This window comes from Spodoptera frugiperda, chromosome 24 (genome assembly GCF_023101765.2).
Source record: "Spodoptera frugiperda isolate SF20-4 chromosome 24, AGI-APGP_CSIRO_Sfru_2.0, whole genome shotgun sequence".
Taxonomy (NCBI): domain Eukaryota; kingdom Metazoa; phylum Arthropoda; class Insecta; order Lepidoptera; family Noctuidae; genus Spodoptera; species Spodoptera frugiperda.
Genome location: NC_064235.1, coordinates 315,049 through 336,312, shown reverse-complemented (window position 1 = coordinate 336,312; position 21,264 = coordinate 315,049). Strand labels below are relative to the sequence as shown.

The window sequence follows — 21,264 nt, the reverse complement described above, 5'->3', positions numbered from 1 at the left end:
TTATTTTTTTACTTTCATGAAATTACCTTGCAATACAAAATCCTGGTGTTTTTAGTGGGTGCAGCGTACCCGCCGAGGGCGGCTACCAGCGAGTCCCTCAGCCAGGTGGCCTGGATGCCCTCCAGGCGCGCTATCAGCGCCCGGTACCGGCAGTAGCGAGGGTACGAGAACACCACCACGCCTGGAGCTTCCGCGTCCACTTCTGGAATGTGATTGTGGTGGGATTAGTAAGTGGTTATAAAAGATAGGTGTTTTTTAGTTTTTGTAATACTTGAAGATAGATAAGGATCTGCAAATGTCCGGAAACTCACAGTGTAAGTGTGGGAGAGTCATGTTTCGGCACGAATGGGCCGGCTCGACCGGAGTGATACCACGGCCTCACAGAAAACCGACGTGAAACAACGTTTGCGTTGTGTTTCGTTGTGTGAGTGAGGTTACTGGAGACCCAATTCCCCCTTCCCAATCTTCCAAATCCCCGATTCCCCAACAACCCTTAAATTCCTAACCCTCAAAAGGCCGGCAACGCACTTGTAACGCCTCTGGTGTTATCATGGGCGGCGGCGATTGCTTACCATCAGCTGATCAATCCGCTCATTTATCATAAAGGCTAATCAACTTACCAATAGTACTCTTCTCACTATCGACATCACTGAAGTCCAGCTTGCTGTGTGCGAGGGGAGCGTGTCGCGGCATGTCTGCGGGGGGGGCGCAGGCGCCGCGCCACACCGCGCGGAGGCCCCAGCGCCACTCCGTGCCCACACACATCCAGGTCAGCAGGTCCTCGGCTCGGAGCACCACCTTGTCGTTGATGGCTAGCACCTCGTCCTGGAATCAGAGAGGTGGACTGCTTTAGTATGATGTAAGGGTTCCGTGTTGTTGGGGGCCCGGAGGTTTAAGACACCCGCTTCTCATGCATGAGGGGGTTCAAAACCTACCAACGGCAAAGTATCAATGTGACTTTTTCCGAGTTATATGTTTAAATAATGTATATTATACACTTATTATTTGCCGATGAGCGGTCCGTACGATGCGGATCAGTGGACGCAGTTGTATGAGTTTCTATACAAGTCAAATTAAACTCCTTTGCGTGCGATGCGTGCGACGCGTAAGTACCTTTAAAGACGTGTCGGTATATTTAAGTGGTATTATTAATAAATCCGGTAAAAGTAATAGTAGTCCTTTGACAGCACGGTTGGCGTGGTCGCTGAGCAATTGGCTGCCGTGCAACGTGTAGCGGGTAGCGGGTTCTATTCCCGCCCAGAGCAACTCTTTGTGTGATCCACAAATTGTTGTTTTGGGTCTGGGTGCCATGTGTATGTGAAATTGTATGTCTGTAAACGCACCCACGACACAGGAGAAAATCCTAGTGTGGGATATTAAAGCAAAAAAATGTGTTTAAAATGTCCTAGAGCCCTGCCTACCCCTTTAGAGTAAGGGTGTATGGTGAGCTACAGTGTGTGTACATAATTAAAGCGAGCACAAATAAATCGGTGCGGGCAGCCGGCCCGAATTACTGGGGGTGGGGGGGCGGCGCAGGGATGTACTTGGAGTGAACAACGGGTTGTTTTTCTATCGGGTATAAAATTATCTGGGTAATAAGATTATGTGTCGTGTTGTGAGGTTGATTGGAGAGGTTTTTAATGTTTTATGTTTAAGATATTATTAAGAAAAAATATATTAAATAGCAGTTTTATACATATACTAGCGACCCGCTTCAAGGGTGCAATGGTGTTATATTATACATATAAACCTTCCTCTTGAATCACTCTATCAAAATCCGTGAATCACTGCATCAAAATCCGTTGCGTAGTTTTAAAGATAGCATACAAAGGGACATAGAGGCAGAGAGAGCGGCTTTGTGTCATACTATGTAGTGATGTAGTGATGAAACACTTTAGGGTACACTTTCTTCTTTATTTCTTTCTTTAGGGTAAGTATTTTTTAATACGATGAAGTGTTAACAGCTCTTTATAAACTGTGGTTAAGTAAAAATAGGTTGTGTACGTCAAATATCAGTTCGTAATCCTATAAATACCCGGAAAAGAAACACTAAATGTCATTAAATTTAACTATTTTAATTATAATATTATGTTATTTACAAACATAATTGTTTCATCGCATTGTAAAGTTACTATTATTGCTAAATCTACATTTATTATGAAACATAGATAGGTACAGCATGCGACTACGTGCTATATCTAAAAATATCTTTCAATTTCTTCACGCTCCAGATAAACCTACACATGTGTCTTTATTTACTAATAATTATAACAAAAATAGTAAAATAATTAGTACCTATTCTTTTTTATACTATAATAACCATTTATAGCACTAATAATCTCTACTAGAGTTACAAGTTAGAATTAAGTGTGGGAGAGCCATGCTTCGGCACTGCTGGGCCGGCTCGACCGGAGTGATACCACGGCTGAGCAGAGAACCGATGTGAAACAACGCTTGCGTTGTTTTCCCAATCATCCTAATCCATGATGGGTTGTTGGGGTAACAACCCTTAATTGTGTTTCGGGTGCCCAGGGCGCCGGCGATAGCTTACCATCAGGTGATCCGTCTGCTCGTTGACCGGCTTATACCAAAAAATAATCCAAATTAAACCCTATAAAAAATCAACTATCAAACAAAATGAATTAACATGATACAACTGAACCCCGTTTCGATGGTATACAATATCTTTAGGTATTCTATGCGATAGAAAAGAAAAATTAAAAACACATTTTTGATGAAACTTTTTCTAAGTCCCAAATCGCACACCCTTTGCCACACTCCGATCCCGTCTCCCCAAATCCGTCCCTGCGCGGTTCTAAATGAAGGTGGGTGGTGGGGGCTGAACTAAAATTGCTTTCGAATAAGTAACCGACCCCCGGATATTTGGGAGAGGGCGCGCGATACTGGCGCGATCTCGCAGCGATACCGTACTTGGTTTCACATGGAGCTACACAAAACCAGTTTACTATGATCCCTCTTTTTTATGGAATAGGTGGCAAACGAGTCACCTGATGGTAAGCGATCAGCGCCGCCCATGGACATCCGCAACACCAGAGGAGTCACAGGTGCGTTGCCGGCCTTTTAAAAAGGAGTATGCTCTTTCCTTGAAGGTTTGAAGGTCGTATCGGTTCGGAAATACCGCCGACGACAGCTCATTCCACAGTTTGTCCGCTTTGTATGAACTTTCCCCACATTCGACGGTCAGTTTATACTGATTTTCTGAGGTATACGAAACCAATTTATCATGGTCTCACTTTTTTTATGGTATAAGCCGGTAAACGAGCAGACGTATCACCTGATGGTAAGCAATCGTCACCGCCCATGGACACTTGAAACACCAGAGGCGTTACAAGTGCATTGCTGGCATTTTAGGGGTTAGGAATTTAAGAGTTGTTGGGGAATCGGGGATTGGGAAGATTGGACCTCCGGTAACCTCACTCACACAACGCAAGCGTTGTTTCACGTCGGTGTTCTGCTCGGCCGTGGTATCACTCCGGTCGAGCCGGCCCAGCAGTGCCGAAGCATGGCTCTCCCACACTTAAATGAACTTCCCCCACATTCGACGGTCAGTTTATACTGGTTACCAAAGCTATAGAAAACCAGTTTACCATGGTCTCGCTTTGTATAACCTTTCTACACATTCGACGGTCATTTTATATTGGTTTTGTATAGCTTGACGTGTACTCATGTTAACGTCAGCTGATTTTGATAGTCAGCGGTTTTGGAAGGTCGCAAGTTTTTGTGTGTGTTTGTTTTTTTGTTTAATGGGAGTTTATTAAAAGGGAGGGAGGTTTTTTGACAAGATGTGTCTGTGGCTGAGTGGTTTAAGTCAATATTTCATTTCATGCGTAGAGCTGAAGATCGAGCTCAGTGGCGTGCCATTGGAGAGGCCTACGTCCAGCAGTGGACGAGAACAGGCTGATGATGATGATGATTTCATTTATCTTACTAATATTATAAAAGCCAAAGTTAGTGTGTATATTTGTTACTCAATCACGTCAAAACGGCTGAAGGGATCGGTATGAAATTTGGAACAGGGGTAGATTATGGTCTGGAATAACACATAGGCTTACTTTTTATCACTTCAACCAGATTAACGATATATTATAGAAGGACGTTCAAAAGTGCCTTCCCGGTCTATTTGAAATAAATAATTTTGACTTAGACTAAGAAAGACCAAATTAAACGTACCATTAACCGACGAACATGCATGAAAAGACTGATGACAGTTGATGAAGCGAAAGAGAGAAGTGTAAGATTCATAGCGTTTTATAGTCTCTGTCTACCCCAATGGGATACAGGCGTGAAGTTTATGTATGTATGACAAAACGAGTAGCTTTTAAAGAATATTCTAGATTCCGTAGTTAAAATAAATGTGTAAATAAAAAGATGGCCGCCGCTCCGGAATACGGCTCCGTGTTATTTTAGCCCCTTCAAAAGAATGTTTAATAGTAATTCGCAATTTTGTTAATAATATCGTATACCGCGGGTTTGCTTGGGTTTTTACTTTTTATTTTTGTTTTTTTTTTATGTAAGATGTTGAAATGTTAGATGGATTAAATGTGTATGTATTATGTGTTATATAAATAAGTTTTTGTGATTCGATTCGATTCCTTAGTGTGATTGTGAGTTTATTTATTTTATATGCGTAGTTTATACTCTAACCAAACATAATTCCGACATAGTTTCTTAAAACATTTTTTTTTATTATGCGTTACGAAAAAGGGAAGGGTAATGGTAAGGGCATAATAATATAAAAAGTGGGCGTGGTTTTACACCCTAGAATATGGTACTAGACAGAATCTCCTCCTATTTTCTATTCTAAAGCTATAGGGTTTGTTTGTTTGTTTCAACGCGCTATATTCCGGAACTACTGGTCCAAATTAAATCTATTTTTTTTTTTGGATAGTCCATTTATCGGACGTCTTTAAAACATCAATCAGCTATCAATAGGACTAAAGTAACGAGTGAAACCGCGCAGGAGTATTTAGTTTTAAGATATTGACATATAAAAGTACTATTTTCAACATTTATTTGTAGAAATAAATACCATTTACTCATGAATAAACATATTTTATCGAACAAAAAGTAAAAAAATATATTCGCTCAACATTTTAGTAAGCACGGAACCCTAATCCGAATTAATATAATGTACAGAACCCAATTCCTAGCGAGAACAGCGCATGGTGTACGTTTACAATTAAATTTAACACAACGCTGTGTGTGTGCGGTGTGTCTGTGTGTGTGACTGTGCATGTGTGTGTACGGCATACAGGCTGTTGTTTTTAATTGTTCTAGAATTAATTTGTTATTGATTTTATGTGAAATTGTTGATATATGTATGTATGTTTTAGGTAATGTGGTTATTTTGGCTGATTTCTGTTAAATTTGATATTATTAATGGATGTAGTGCCTTATAAGAAGGAGTTTAGAGTAAAATTTACAATCGAAACAATGTAACCAAGTATTGTATTGTAAACCTGATTGAAAAAGAGTAACCTATGGAGTTTCTTGCTCGTTCTTCTCCATAGGAATCTACACTTTGGAACGAGCAAATAGAGCAACTAGAGGACTGACCGACAGACAGTCATTTTTAATGTAATATAAATATTATAATATTTACTTTGACGCAAGAGTGCCTTCCTGGTCTATTAGAAATAAATAATTTTGACTTTGTATATAACGTAAACTAAATTGTTCAAAACCAATAACTTAAAACACATCCCACATTCATTTTTAACAACTAAATAAGATCAATAGTATATTTTTTCGATTTTATTTTTCTTTATTTTCGTTTTAAGATAGCTTAATATATTTTTTCAAAGAAATAAACCCACTTTACAATACGACAAAGGCCCAAAAAAACGCCACTGCACCGTACCGTAATACCACCCCTTGGAAACTAGTCAACCGAATGTATTTCTATATACTATATAATAGTAATAATACTATATAGTATATATATGTATAACAAAACGAATGGACAAAAACCTTGACGAATAAATATATTCTTTAAAAACGTGATGTGAAGGTCACAATTTGATTATTTGGTTTAACAAAAATATTATTTTGAGTTTTTAAAAGTTATAAGTATTGTAATGGTAGAGCCATGCTTCGGCACTGCTGGGCGGGCTCGACCGGAGTGATACCACGGCCGAGCAGATAACCGACGTGGAGCAACGCTTGCGTTGTGTTTCATTGAGGAGGTTACCGGAGACATCATCACCCTTCCTCGATTTACTTATTATTAGTTATTATTACTTCAATTTGTAATAGGCGATCCAAATATAATTGGACCTAACCATATATCCAAATAATAGAAGATAAAGATCGTTTCTAAATTCGAAACAACGAATCATTATTTGAAGTAAAGCCTTGAATTTTGCAATTATTTTTAACTATTAGCAGCTTCGCCTGTGATAAAAAATAACTTATGAGTAATTCCAGACTATAATCTACCCCTGCCTGTTGCAAATTTCATCCCGATCCATTCAGCTATTTTGACGTAGCATATTAGTATCAAGATTATCTCATTTTAGGTCTCTCTTAAATATGTATAATATAGCCCCATAATCAGCTCTTACCGCCACCCACGACAAGAACAACGGTAGTCAAGACGCATTCTACACCGCAAACAATTTAACTATACACACAAATAGGTTAAAATTATAATCTAATCAAAAGAAATAACTTAAAACTAAACTAAAATTGTATATTTTGGAGCTAAACTGTCATTCGATATAGTGTGTGCGTGTGTGCGTGCGTGTATGTATGTGTGTGTGATAGTAAGATTATGCCTATGTAGGAAACAAGGTGAATGGATACAGGCTGATGCTATTTTGTTTCTTTTATTTTATTTTTTTGTTGATATTTTTATGTGTTGTGTATCCTGTTGTTATTTAGTTTTTTAATAAGGTAAGGTTTTAGGTTTATATATTTGAAATAAAAGCTTCTAGAATTACTAGAAACTGCTCACGAACCTATTTGAGTTTTATTTGATTTTGATTATGTTTTTAATTTAACATCAATTAATACCGTTAATAATCATTAAAACTGTTTATCTTTTTCGTCGTTTATACTATTTTATTATTAAAATTACAATGCCAATTTAATTATTCAAAACTGATCACAACAAATCAATAATTTCTCAATCATATTTCCTCAAAATACCAAATATCTCGTTCTAAAACCAAAAAATCGATATTGTAGTAATTATTATTATTACCAATTATAGCAACACGCTGTAGCATGTCACATATGACACGCACACAGAGACGCGCGCACGACCACATACACAATTGATAGCGTTCGTCGGATCTATTCGGTGCAACGCCCCGGGGGTAAGGGTGCGTGTACACTGGGTAAGGAATTATATAGGTTTTTTGTTGTTGTTGCAATTTTTTTAGTTTTTTTTAATATATATTTGAGGAGTTCTTGTTAATATGGGAGTTTCTCAACTGTTTATTATATAGAATAGTTTTTTTTGTCGAAATGTCAAAAATGATACTTTAATATGAATTTTATATGAGATCGCTAATTTTAACGTCGTCTTTTTGCATCAAATGGTATACTTATTTCTGAAAAGTTTACTAAAAACATTTAATATAATCGTCAAATAAATGAATGAAAATACAATTATTTTGGTATATTTTATTTTATTTATTGTATAATTGAAATGAAAAGATAATTTATTTCCGACTCGATAAACTACACAATTGTATGCATAAAACTGCATTGTATGAAATATATACAACAATTGTTAAGAGATTGAATTTTCTACGTAGCACAATTAAATATAGAAATTTATTAACAAAACAACATGATGATCAAAACTTAAACTGTTAAAATTTAATCTCATTTCAAACCAGATCTTTAAAACCAAAATCTAAATTTAAAAAACATCTAAAAAAAACTACTTTAAATGCCAAATGTATATAAAAACGTTATCAAAAATGATTTTAATAATGCGTAAAAGTATAAAAAGCACTAATACGGTCAAATGTCCAAAAATAAAATGGCTGTATGAATAAAAATAAATAAAAAATTTAAGATTTGATCGTAGTTTTTAAACTAGTTTTTTGATCTAGCTGCTTAAGATTAACATAATTAGTATTCATTATATTATTGATGTGGACTTTAAAACCAACTAGTTTAGTTAGGGAAATGTTTTTTTTTTTTTGTTAAATGTATTTATTTATAGCAGTTTTTGGTTTTTGGGCTGGGCAACTGGCTACCGTGCCACCTGTAGCGAATTGGGTTTCCGCACAGAGCAACTGTTTATGTGATCTACAAATTGTTGTCATGTGTATGTGAACTTGTATGTTTGTAAACGCACCTACGACACAGGAGAAAATCCTAGTGTGGGGTATCAATTTTTATCAAAAAAAAAAAATACATAAGAGTATTATATAAATAAAAAGAAAAATCGGACGTTTACTCAAAAACGATTGTCATTCTTGTTGTTCAAAGTTTGAAATTCTAGTTCACATTTTTTATATTCAAAGCATATTAAACTTAAACCAAAAATTGCTAGTCAAAACGAAATTGAATTCATTATTATCAATTAATTAATTTATTCATTAAGAACGATAATTATATCGATTTTGATAATCTTCCACAGCAACGAAATACATTAAATTATTTACTTTCTATTTTACTATTTCGTTTATTTATTTATTTCTAGGTTAATTATCACAGTTATAGCTTATAACTACCAGTTAACTCTCTGATAGTTAAATATACAATCTAGTGCTTATAAATTTAAGTATATTAATTTATTTCATACATATTTAATAAACTATCACTCTTCGCTGTAACCAAGAATTGTATTGAGAATCTGATTGAAAAAGAGTAACCTATGGAGTTTCTTGCTCGTTCTTCTCCATAGGAATCTACACATTGGAACGAGCAAATAGAGCAACTAGAGGACTGACCGACAGACAGACGTTATTAATATCATTATACTTTGACGTTCAAAAGTGTCTTCCTGGTCTATTTGAAATAAATAATTTTGACATTTGACTTTTTTGACGCTACCCAAAACTTATTACTCAATTATTAACCAACAATTATTTTTCCAAAAAAAATATTACTACATACATTACTAAATAAATAAAATAATAATAAAAACGAGCACAATAAGGCTTAAAGCGCAGTGTGTACACAGCCTAACCGACATAAATTCTCAATAACACGAAATGGCGGCGCGGGGTCGCGGGGCGGGGGACACAGGGACGCACTCCGCAGCACTTTATTCTTGGTTTTAATTTTTATTATTTGTCTTTGTTCTTACTTTCAGTATTTCTATATGATTTTGATACTTAAAAATTGTTGAATGTATAGTTGACTGTTTTAGATTAAGTGTTGGCTATCTTTTTATAATTAGTTGTTAGATAATTGTTTCCCAAATAAAATGAAAATAAAATAATATGCGTTCATTTAAAACAGTACTGTTTATTGCTGTTTTTTTGGAAATAATGTTGGTATTATTATAATCTATGATATATTTTAGGTTTACTTAAGCAGTTAGAGTTGTTTTTAACTATATTTTATTTAGACGTTTATTATTTTTATTAAAGTGTAGAAATATAATAAATTAATGCTAAGTCTATACATAACTATAATAATATAAATCTTTCACAAAAAATCTTTAAAAACCAATCACAAAAAAATTGACTGACATCTGCACTTACAAAAAAATACTACAAAATGTTTACTTTAGCAATAAACTCCTCTTTACATATACAATAAATAGAGATATTATAATTAATAACATCATAATAAATGAATACATAATAGCCACGAGCCGGTATCTTCAAGGTCGGACGAATCATGGAGCGTCATCATCATTGTTATAATTAAACGCTACGGAGTCTGTGGATGTTGTGGATGTCGCGTAACATCCAATTCGTATCATACTAGCTAGTCACTCCCACGCGGTTTTGCTTGCTACTTAGTTTCTTTTGGTTGTAGCGTGATACTTTATAGGCTTCCTGCTTACCCTAAAACGAGTTGAATAGAATCCGAGGGATGAATAGATCTAGAAAAGGGGTGAATAGATCCAGAAAAGGGGTGAATAGATCCAGAAAAGGGGTGAATAAATGTTGGGAAAATGTTCTAATATCTATTCACCCCATTCCTGTTTCTATTAACCCCGTTTTACTACTACCTATCCAAGCCAAAACATATTTTTTCAATGTACTTAGAGAGATTAATAAAAAAATCTATAATAGGGATGATGACGGGGTATGAAAATTAAAAATCTATTTAGTCCGTCAGTTAGGTAATGAAACAATATTAGACACGTATTTTTTAATTTTGTCATATAAGATAACAATACTTAGATAAAACGAATCAAAGTTTAGGAGAATACGTCATTTCTACGTATAAAATGTACCTAGAAGTGACGTCACGTGATATTTCAAATCGATATATCATCGAAAGTAATTGTTTCTGTAAGATATAAAAAACACGTGTCTACTAATATTTTAAAATAATCTACAAGACGGACAATGAAATAAAAATTGGTCATCTACCCTATTAGATATGTAAATAAACTAGTTTTTTTAAAGACTTTTCTTGTGTTATGATAATGTTAAAAATTTAATATAATTTACCTATCGAATTAAGAAAACATATTAATATTAATTAAGTCATAAAGTGAAATAACGAAAGTTGTATTGAAAAAAAACAACATATTAATTAAGCGATACTAAAACCACCATAGTCTTACCAACATATAAAACAGATATACCGCAAGCGAACTCAAGCGAAGAGTTAGTTAATTAAAATATAATAAAAGCAAGTATTTTATAACAGATATAAATAATACTAGGCATGTGTGAGTGTCATAATTCTTATTTATTACACTCATATATGGGAATACAATGAAAAGATGTTCGTTTTATATTTGACTAGCTACTTCGACGCGGTTTCACTCGCTGCTCAGCTCCTATTGATAGTAGCGTGATGTTTTATAGCCTATAGTCTTCCTCGATAAATGGACTATCTAACAAAAAAGTTGTGTTTCATTGTGTGAGTGAGGTTACCGGAGGCTCAAAAACCGGAGGGGTATTTCCCAATCTTCCAAATCCCGATTTCCCAACAATCCTTAATTTCCTAACCTAACCTATGTGTTGTTCCAGACCATAATCTACCCCTATTCTCTATTACCCCCTCTTCTCAATCTTCCCAATCCTGATTCCCAACAACCCCTATTTTCCTAACCCCTAAAAGGCCGGTAACGAACTTGTAACGCCTCTGGCATTTTAGATATCCATTGATTACCATCAGGTGATCTGTCTGCTCGTTTACCGGCTTATTACATAAAAAAAAAAAATAAATTATTAAATTCGGATCAGCAGTTCCCGAGACTGGCGCTTCCAAAACCAAAAAACAAATAAATATTATGTCTATATTAAATAATATAAATAATTATACGTTTGTAGCCCATACCTGTCATCGAACGAGGTCACCTCGGCCTTGATCAATTTTTTAAAGTTCATTACGTAAATAACACATTTTCGAAACGTCCAGAAAATACAACTTGCTTTTTTAATTGTTTTTTTTTTTTTTTTGAATAGTTTATCTATTAAATAAAAAGAGTCAGTTAAAAATGTCGGTTGTATTAAAAAAGTCAAAGTCAAATCTTTTATTTCAAATAAACCATAAATAGGTTACATTTATACTTTTGAAATGTCAACAAATAAAGAAATAAATAATAGTCTGTCTGTCTGTCTGTCCGTCAGTATATAATGTTATCTGTAATACATATAATAAAAATATATGTAATCTTACTATAACCTTTCGTGAGACATACTAAATTAATTATTATGTTATCGGCTTACTCACGTAACTGTTTGACGAGGAACTTTTTCGATGTTTTAAGTTAGTTTTTATTTCATTTTATGTTTCTTACATATCAATTTGTTTTTTAAGTTTTACCCAATTATAATTACATTATTTCATATATATTTTTTTAAATAAACGTTGCCCCACATTAGGATTTCCTCCTGTGTCGTGGGTGCGTTTACAAACATATAAGTTCACATACACATGACACCCTAAACAACAATCTGTGGATTACACAAAGAGTGGTTCCGTGCGGGAATCGAACTCGCGACATGTTGCACAGCAACCAGTTGCCCAGCCACTGCGCCAAACGTGCAGTCAAAAATTACATCATCATTATCATCAGAAGACTACAATCTGAGTAAGTCAATGCCATAGTGCACATGATGCATCCAAGCTAAGCATTCTTACTACTCATTAACTTATTATAAGTATTTATACAATAATATGAGTAATTTGACCTCCAATATGTCCGAATCGAATGTAACATTGGAACGTTATTGGTATTTTTTATTAAAATCATACTTATTTATCAATTTACTTGTTTTATTATAATCAAATGAGTATGAGTTAGTAATTGTAATTAGTTACACAATATTACAAAAAAAAAACACACTGGTAAACAAACGAGCATACGTATCACCTGATGGTAAGCAATCGCCGCCGCCCATGGACACTTGAAACACCAGAGGCATTACAAGTGCGTTGCCGGCTTTTTGGGGACATGGGAATTTAAGGGTTATTTTTCGGGAATCGGGGATTGGGAAGATTGGAAAGGGGGGATTTCAAAGATACGCCATAACAGCGCAACCGCTCGCCGCTACCAACAAAATATACACAGCTCTATAGAGAGTTATTCACCTGGTGTCTGCTTGGTTACGCAACCAATATGGCGGCGCGACCAGATCGGACGGCAGTATAGAATGTTCCTGGTCGCGCATCCACGCTGGTCACGCCACCACTTATTATTATTATAGCGAGAATTCTATAACCATGCCATTTAGCATCGAGATGCATGCAGAATGCACCTGTGTTTGTTTTACACCTGTTCCTACATCTTTAATAAATTTAAATTAAACGATTTTTAAAAACAAGCTTTTATGGTCATGCAAACTAAACATGTATACAAAATTTCAACTCAATCGGTTGAAGATATCTGCTTCGAAATTTTGTTGCAAGATTCCACTACACATACATACAAACATACATGCATTGCAAGTCAAAACTAGTCAAAGTCAAAATTATTTATTTCAGACAGACATGTCAAAGCAAATATTACAATATAGAAAAAACAAAATGTCTGTCTGTCGGTCAGTCCTCTAGTTGGTCTATTTGCTCGTTCCAAAGTGTAGATTCCTATGGAGAAGAACAAGCAAGAAACTCCATAGGTTACTCTTTTTCAATCAGATTCACAATACAATACTTGGTTACATTGTAGCAATGAAGATTATTTAGTGTTGTTTCTTATTTCCAATACTGCCCTTTTAATTGATAAACACAACATAATTTATATGTTATATATGTAATTGATATGTGACGTTAATTGGTAAGAAGATAATACTATAGATAATTTAATTAAGACGATAGGTATTACCAATATTTGTTCTTTGACCGATAAAATTAAGAATTTAAATAGCCGGTAAACGAGTAGACAGATCACCTGATGGTAAGCAATCTCGAATGCTTATGGACACCCGAAACTAAAGAGGCGTTACAAGTGCGTTGCCGGCCTTTTGGGCTAGCAATTTAAGGGCTCTTGGGGAATTGGGGATTAGGAAGGAGTAATTAGGCCTCCGGTAACTTCATTTACACAAACGTTGTTTCACGTCGGTATTCTGTGATGACATGGTCGAACCGGCCCATTTCTATTCCTGTTTTTCGAGCCAGAGCACCGGTAACCCGCTAGGTAGTCCGCAGCTCCGGACAGTTTATAATATTATAAAGATTTTAAACATATTTACTTCACACAATTTCATAATACATTACTTGTTTCTTTTGTTTTTATGTAGTAAAGTTACGGAAAATAAACATAAGTAGGTCATATTGGCGCTTGTAAAACAATTTTATTGTGTATTGATTTATTATATACTTATAGGTATATAAAATATTGTTGCAAGATACATTCCATACATGTTTCTATTGTAAATAGCGACTACAGCGCGGTTTTGCCGACTCTGCTCGGCTCCTATTTATCGTAGTGTGATGTTTTATAGCTCACTAGCAAACCTGGCAAACTCCGTTTCTCCACCAATGATTTTCCCTGTTTCCCTGCTTTTCTATTGACATTGTTCTTGAATTTTCTTAGCTATAAACCTAACGGAGCCCGACACCTTTCCAAGGAATGCAAAACTGTGGAAATCGGTTCGTGCATTCTGGAGTTTTAGCGTCAGGAAGGAAAACCCGACTATTTTTATATTTTAGAATAACCTTCATCGATAAATGGTCTATCCAATACATAAAGAATTATTGAAGTCGGACCAGTAGTTCCGGAGAATACCGCGTTGAATAAAGTTTATCCCTGTTCCAAATTTCATTACCATCCCTTCAGCCGTTTTGACTTGATAGAATAACAAAGAAACACAAACATTCGCATTAAGATTTTTTTTAATTTATATTTCTTTATTTAAGTTTTAAGTTATAGTAAGTTGTAGAGATAAATAAGTAGATAAATACTACATACATAGATTTAATTGTGAAAAAAATAAAATAGGCAAATACATTATAATATGGCGGGCCCCAAGTACGTCCCAGTGGAAAGCAGTGAAAGATGAGAGTCGGGTCGCGGACGGCGACGCCACGCTCTTGATACTTGCAGTCCTGTATAGATTACGTAATGTCGCCGGGCTGTGATTGGTCGGACATTTTCAATTGTTTTAATTGGTTACTTGTGCTTTTTGTGTTATTTACACAAAAATTAACAAACTTTGCCTAAAATTTTAATAAAAATTAGGATGTGTTTTTATTGTGTTTTAGTGTAATTTGGTGAATAAGTAATGGAACTTTTTAAGTATTATTAAATTTAACGTTATATGTATATTTTTATGCATATGTTAGTGGTTAGTTTTTATTATAGTAATGTATAATCTACAGCCCCTGCTATACCCCTCTGGGAACTACCATTCCTGTAATATTTTTTTTGTCATTTCTCACATTTTTTCGTCTTCTGAGGACCACTACTAGAGAAGTATTTTTAAATTATTTTATGCTATATTATTTTACGCAATAGCTCTTTTTGTTGCAAATATAAGTTTCTGTGACTTCAGAGTAAAAAAAAACGGCACAAATCATTATTTTAAAATTAAAATACAACACCATTTATGTTAATACTAACTCAAAAACTAATTATTTAACTAATTTCACACACTTTACAGATCAGACAACATAATAACATAAACACTACCATATTTCTCTCAAAAATCCAAAAAAACAATAATATTTCCCTATTTTCCTAACAAAAAATATAAAGTATCAAAACCGTTGATCCAACATAAACAACTGCTCACGAAGTTCCAATACTTAGAACCAAAACGTCGCAACTACCAAATCGGGTACAATTTCACGATAGATTTTCAACCCTAGATTTAAGGCATTAAGGTGGTTATTAAAAGAGCTATTTGTTTTACTTATTAATAGTAACACACATAGGAGTTTGAAGATTAGGAAATCGTATTTTTTTGTCGTTTTTTTTTAAATTTTGTTTGGTCCCCATAGTTTGGTTTCGCGTAAATAATGTCGCTGGGCTTTTGAATTTGTTGGTACCTGCCTGCAATGGGTTTTGGAGTAACGTATATTGATTTTAGTTTGTGATGTGTTAATATATTGTATATTATCTGAATGCTAATAGAATAATACTCAGTTACTTAATAGGGATGACTAATTTTTTATTTTAATCTCAATCCGTCTTGTAGGTTATTGTAAAATATTAGACTTGTATTTTTTTTTTTACGGAAACAAATACTTTCAAAGATAATATCATTTTGAAGTATTTTGTCATTTCTAGGCACGTTTTATACGTAGAAATGACGTATTTGATTCGTATTATCTAACTATTGTTATCTTATATGACAAAATAAAAAATACGAGTCTAATATTTTGTCATGACCTAACTGACGGACTAAATAGATTTTTAATTTTCATACCCTGTCATCTATTTAAAAATCTTAAATCTATTTTAATTTAAGCATTTGGTTTTAATTATTTCTTACATATACTCTACCCTATTATTTAGACTAGATAAAAATGGAAAACATATTGTATTTTAAGGACTTTTAAATAATATTTTTCTGAAACTTCCTATGGATTGACAAGCAAGAAACCCCACCATTCCTCTTCCTAACCTTAATTTAATGTTCCAGCCAAAACACACAACCTCTCCCATTTAAAGTCGGTTAGCTAACCGGGCTCAGTCGAAGTCTGTCACATTTAAACTCTTGTATCGATTGGGACCCTAATAATAGAACCAGTGCGCCGTTGGTCCAATTTGTGAGCGGAGCGTTTTGGTGGTACATGTGATGTTAAAGGGCGGTTGTGGGGGATTAAAATGGAAACAATGTAACCAAGAATTGTATTGTGAACCTGATTGAAAAAGAGTAACCTATGCAGTTTCTTGCTCGTTCTTCTCCATAAAAATCTACACTTTGGAACGAGCAAATAGAACAACTAGAGGACTGACCGACAGACAGACGTTATTAATATTATTATGTTTGCTTTGACGTTCAAAAGTACCTTCCTGGTCTATTTGAAATAAATGATTTTGACTTTGCTTTGAAGGTTATTGGTTGTTGGTTGGTGGTTGGTTGGCTTTTAATGTAAAAATAATCTTATTTTTAAACATTAGAGACGTATTTTTGATTTTCTTAAAGAAACTGTGGAATCAGCTGTCTTCGGCGGTATTTCCGAACCGATACGACATTCAAACCTTCAAGAAAAGAGCATACTCCTTTTTAAAAGGCCGTCAACGCACTTGTGACTCCTCTGGTGTTGCGGGTGTCCATGGGCGGCGCTGATTGCTTACCATCAGGTGACCCGTCTGCTCATTTGCCGTCTATTCCATAAAAAAACCAATACTTTTGACATCACTTTATAATATCATTTAGTATTTGTTTTGTCACAGTGCATAATCACATTATGGCATCTCCTCTTTGTACTTGCTTTATGTTTTTCACCAAAATTAAAACAGGTTCAGCTAGTAACACCGACGCGACACAAGTGAAACCACGGGAAGCATTAATAACTTGTAGTCACCTCAAAATATTTGCAAACAGACAGTTGTCAATGAATATTTAATCTAAATACCTAGATACTAAAGTCTAATTAGTTTATAGCAGTCTGAAACCTAATATTAGGTACGTACTCGATAGAAAGCCTTGTAGACGTTTTCGTTTTAATATTTTATGAAGCTTACTAGGCTATGAAGTTGTCAGCTGTTGTTTGTAAGGTCTAAGGAAAAATGAGCCTATATCTATATCTAAGTGTGGGAGAGCCTTGCTTCGGCACTGCTGGGCCAGCTCGACCGGAGTGATACCAAGGCCGAGCAGAAAACCGACGTGAAACAACGCTTGCGTTATGTGAGGTTATCACAGGCCCAATTACCCATCTTCCCAATCCCCGATTCACAAACAACTCTTAAATTCCTAACCCCCAAAAGGCCAGGAACGCACTTGTAACGCCTCTGGTGTTTTTTTTTTGGTGTTCATGGGAAGCGGCGATTGCTTACCATTTCTAATACGATTACTAGGGTGACTAGTAGCGGTTGCGACAGTTGTTGATAGGATCCGGCAATTGGGACTCGAGGTGGCGCTCCACAAGTCCGAGGCCATGTGTTTTCATGGCCGCGGGAACGCGCCACCTCCGGGTGGGTCCCAAATAACGGCAGGAGGGGTTACCATCGGCGTCGAGACGACGATGAAGTATCTAGGACTCGTCCTCGACAGTCGATGGAACTTCGTGGAGCACTTCCGACGTTTGGCTCCTAAGTTGGAACGGACGGGGGCTGCGCTTAAGCGGCTCCTGCCAAACCTCGGGGGGCCAAATGCCTCCTGCCGGAGGTTGTACGCGGGGATCGTGCGGTCCATGGCCCTCTACGGCGCCCCTGTGTGGGCGCCGAACCTGATGCGGCGGCCAGCTCGGACGCTGCTCACGTCTCAGAGGGTCATGGCCATCCGAGTGATCCGTGGATATCGCACGATCTCCGGGGAGGCCGCGAACCTCCTTGCCGGATTACCGCCGTGGGATTTGGAGGCGAAGGTGCTCGCGCGCGTGTTCAGTTTGCGCGCCGACGCGTGTCGCCGGGGCGAAACTCCACTGCCGCGCCAGATCAGTGCGTGGCGGGACGAGCTCCGGCGCGATCTCATGGCGGAATGGCAGCAACGACTGTCGCAACCGAGGGCTGGGCTCGCTGTCATCGCAGCGGTAAGTCCCCTCTTTGAGGAGTGGCTAGAGAGGCGCCACGGCGTCCTCACCTACCGCCTGACGCAGGTGCTTACCGGACATGGGAGTTTCGGTAGGTTCCTGTTCCTTATTGGGCGGGAGGAAACGCCCGGGTGTCATCACTGTGAGGACCGCCCGGAGGACACGGTAGAACATACGGTGGCGGTGTGCCCTGCGTGGGCTGAGCACCGCCAAGTCCTCAGGGATGTGGTCGGCGACGGCGACCTCTCGCGCCCAGCACTGGTTCAGGCCATGGTGCGGAGCGAGAGGGACTGGGATGCCGTCTCCTCCTTCTGCGAAGCAGTCATGCTAGCTAAGGAGGAGGCGGGGCGCGTGAGAGAACAAACCTCCTCACGCCCCAGCCGTCGCGAGGGACAGTCCGGGCGTCGGGGATCGCGAGACGATCTCCGGCCACCGTAAGTGCGGGCCTGCGGACGGCGAGCAAGGGTAGCTCACCGCCCGAACAGAACCAGACCCGTGCGTGCGGCGCGTCGCGTTCCGCGCGCGCCTCAAAGAGCCATCAGACCACCACAGATGGGGCCCAGCAGGGCTGATGCCTGATCCGGAGCTGCGGACTACCTAGCGGGTTTACCGGGGCTCCGGCTCGAAAAGCAGGAGAAGGAACGGGGTGGTTTTTAGTCAGTAAGAGTCTGACACTCCCTCTCGCCTCGCCCAAGGCGAGAAAAGTCATTGGATGATTTTCCCCCTCAAAAAAAAAAAAAAAAAAAAAAGGGTGACTGGTAATTAGTAAAGGATATTTAATTACGTGATTATACTCATGATTACAAACAACTTCCCCAAAACTAAACGTTTTGTATACCAAGTTTTATTTTTATCACAATAACAAAACAACAAAATTTTGCGGGCACGTACTTTCGCATGCTCAGCTGTTAACAGCGAGGCGTCCGCACCCGCGTTATACTAAGACTAGTAGATATTTTGGAACTATACGCGCGCGTGCTAATGACACCATAGTGTCCAACAAAATATACCCAGTACCATCGTGTCCACAACTTGTTAATTTGGTTGCCCAACTAACTGGTTGTCCGCCACCGAGTCAATCCCATGCATGGTGCCTCTCTGAAGCACGGTTGCTCGACCAATCGGGCGACTGTGGCATCCCAATTAAAATAGGGAACTTATATTCCTAGAATAACTGACTATTATAAAGGATATTCATTTCAGAGAATGATATTGGAAGCTCCTAATTAACACACTGGCCTATCATTTGGTAGAATTAGTAGTATTGATACATTTGTAATGCATTCCGGCAACTACGTAAAATAGTGTATGGATAGACATTTCGATAAGTAATGTATGGTAAAGGCTGATGAGATAGGGAATCTCCGAGCATGGCAGGGTTTTTTTTTCTATTGGGGGATTTTTGTCAGGGTTGGAGATGGTAGTTTAAAAGGTCAAAGCATTTTATTTCAATTAATACTGTAACAAGCGCTTTTGAAGCGTCAACAATTGTCCTTCAGTTATGTTAGCAATTCGTTTGGAGAAGAACGAACAAGGATAATCCAATGACTTCTCCCGCCTTGGGCGATGCGAGAGGGGTGTCAGACTCTTACTGACTAAAAACCACCCCGTTCCTACTCCTGCTCTTCGTGGCAGAGCTCCGGCAACCCGTCAGGTTTTCTGCAGCTGCGAATCAGGCATCAGCCCTACTGTGCCCTATCTCTGGTAGTCTGATGGTTCTCTAAAGCGAAACGCCGTACTCTCAGCTCTGGTTCTGCTCAGGCGGCAAGCTACCCTTGCTCGCCGTCCGCAGACCTCTTCTCTGCCCTCTCAAAACATGCTTTCGGTTCCCGTACCTATCTACTTAAGCAGAATGAACTAGTTCACCTCCCACTTACACAACTGCACAACCAGTTTATCATGGCCTCGCTTTGTATGATCATTTCTTAGATACACCGGTCAGATTACACTGGTTCTGTATAACTTGACGTGTAGCGGGACAAATGGTTGGTTTCCGATGTAATTATGACGTAAGGAGTGGTGTCTCAGCCCTAAACTGGTGTAAGTGAGCAGAATTAGAACATATTCATTAACTCTGTGTCGACACACACACACACAGAGTTGATGGTAATGAATGGAGGTTGATTGTGTTTTAGATCTATTTAGGTAGTCTATTTGAATATTAGTACTAGGTACTATTTTTTTCTAATCTCAACATAAATAACTGTTAATATTCACTAATTATTGCATGATGCCCGTCTTGTAGATTATTTTAAAACATTACACACGTATTTTTTTATTTTCTTACCGAAACAAATACTTTCCAAGATATATTATATCGATTTGAAATATCGCGTGACGTCACTTCTAGGTACGTTTTATACGTAGAAATGACGTATTTGCTCCCACTCCTAAACTTTAATTCGTTTTATCTAAGTATTGTTATCTTATATGACAAAATTAAAAAAATACGTGTCTAATATTTTTTCATTACCTAACTGACGGACTAAATAGATTTTGAATTTTCATACCCCGTCATCATCCCTTTTACAATACTGTATTCCGTGGTGTTAGGTACCGATTTTCTTTTAAATCCCGCATCTAAACATATCAAGTATCAAATACACTTGGTCACAGTATATTTTTTTAATATCTTGTCCAAAATAGGATAATATTGTGTATGGTAAAATGGTAGCTGCATATTTTGATTCGACAAAAAAAAATTAAACGAAAAAATTCTATAAGTTATTGTAAATAAGTTTTTATAAGCTTTTTTATTTAACTTTGCTATTTATGTGTTTGTGTGAGTGTAGTGGAATCTAGCAACAAAATTTCAAAGCAGATATCTTCAACTTATTGAGTTGAAATTTTGTATACACGTTTAGTTTGCATGACCGTAATGAATGAATAAATTTATTTTTGTATATAGGCTACAAAAGAGCACATTTACACGTCAAAATTATTATTAAAAAAATCTAGATGAGGTCGGCATTTCCTAACGGACATAGAACATAGATATTTATA

The 21,264-nt window shown here is 37.0% G+C and overlaps 1 protein-coding gene across 1 annotated transcript in view; it reads right to left on the bottom strand.

Annotated features, from left to right (window-relative positions):
- The window catches only part of LOC118278573 (uncharacterized), a 93,679-nt gene that overhangs the window by 30,413 nt on the left and 42,002 nt on the right, over positions 1-21,264 (bottom strand). Inside the window, 2 exon segments of the mRNA XM_050703352.1 lie at positions 27-202; positions 621-825. Coding sequence (XP_050559309.1) covers positions 27-202; positions 621-825 — 381 coding nt within the window.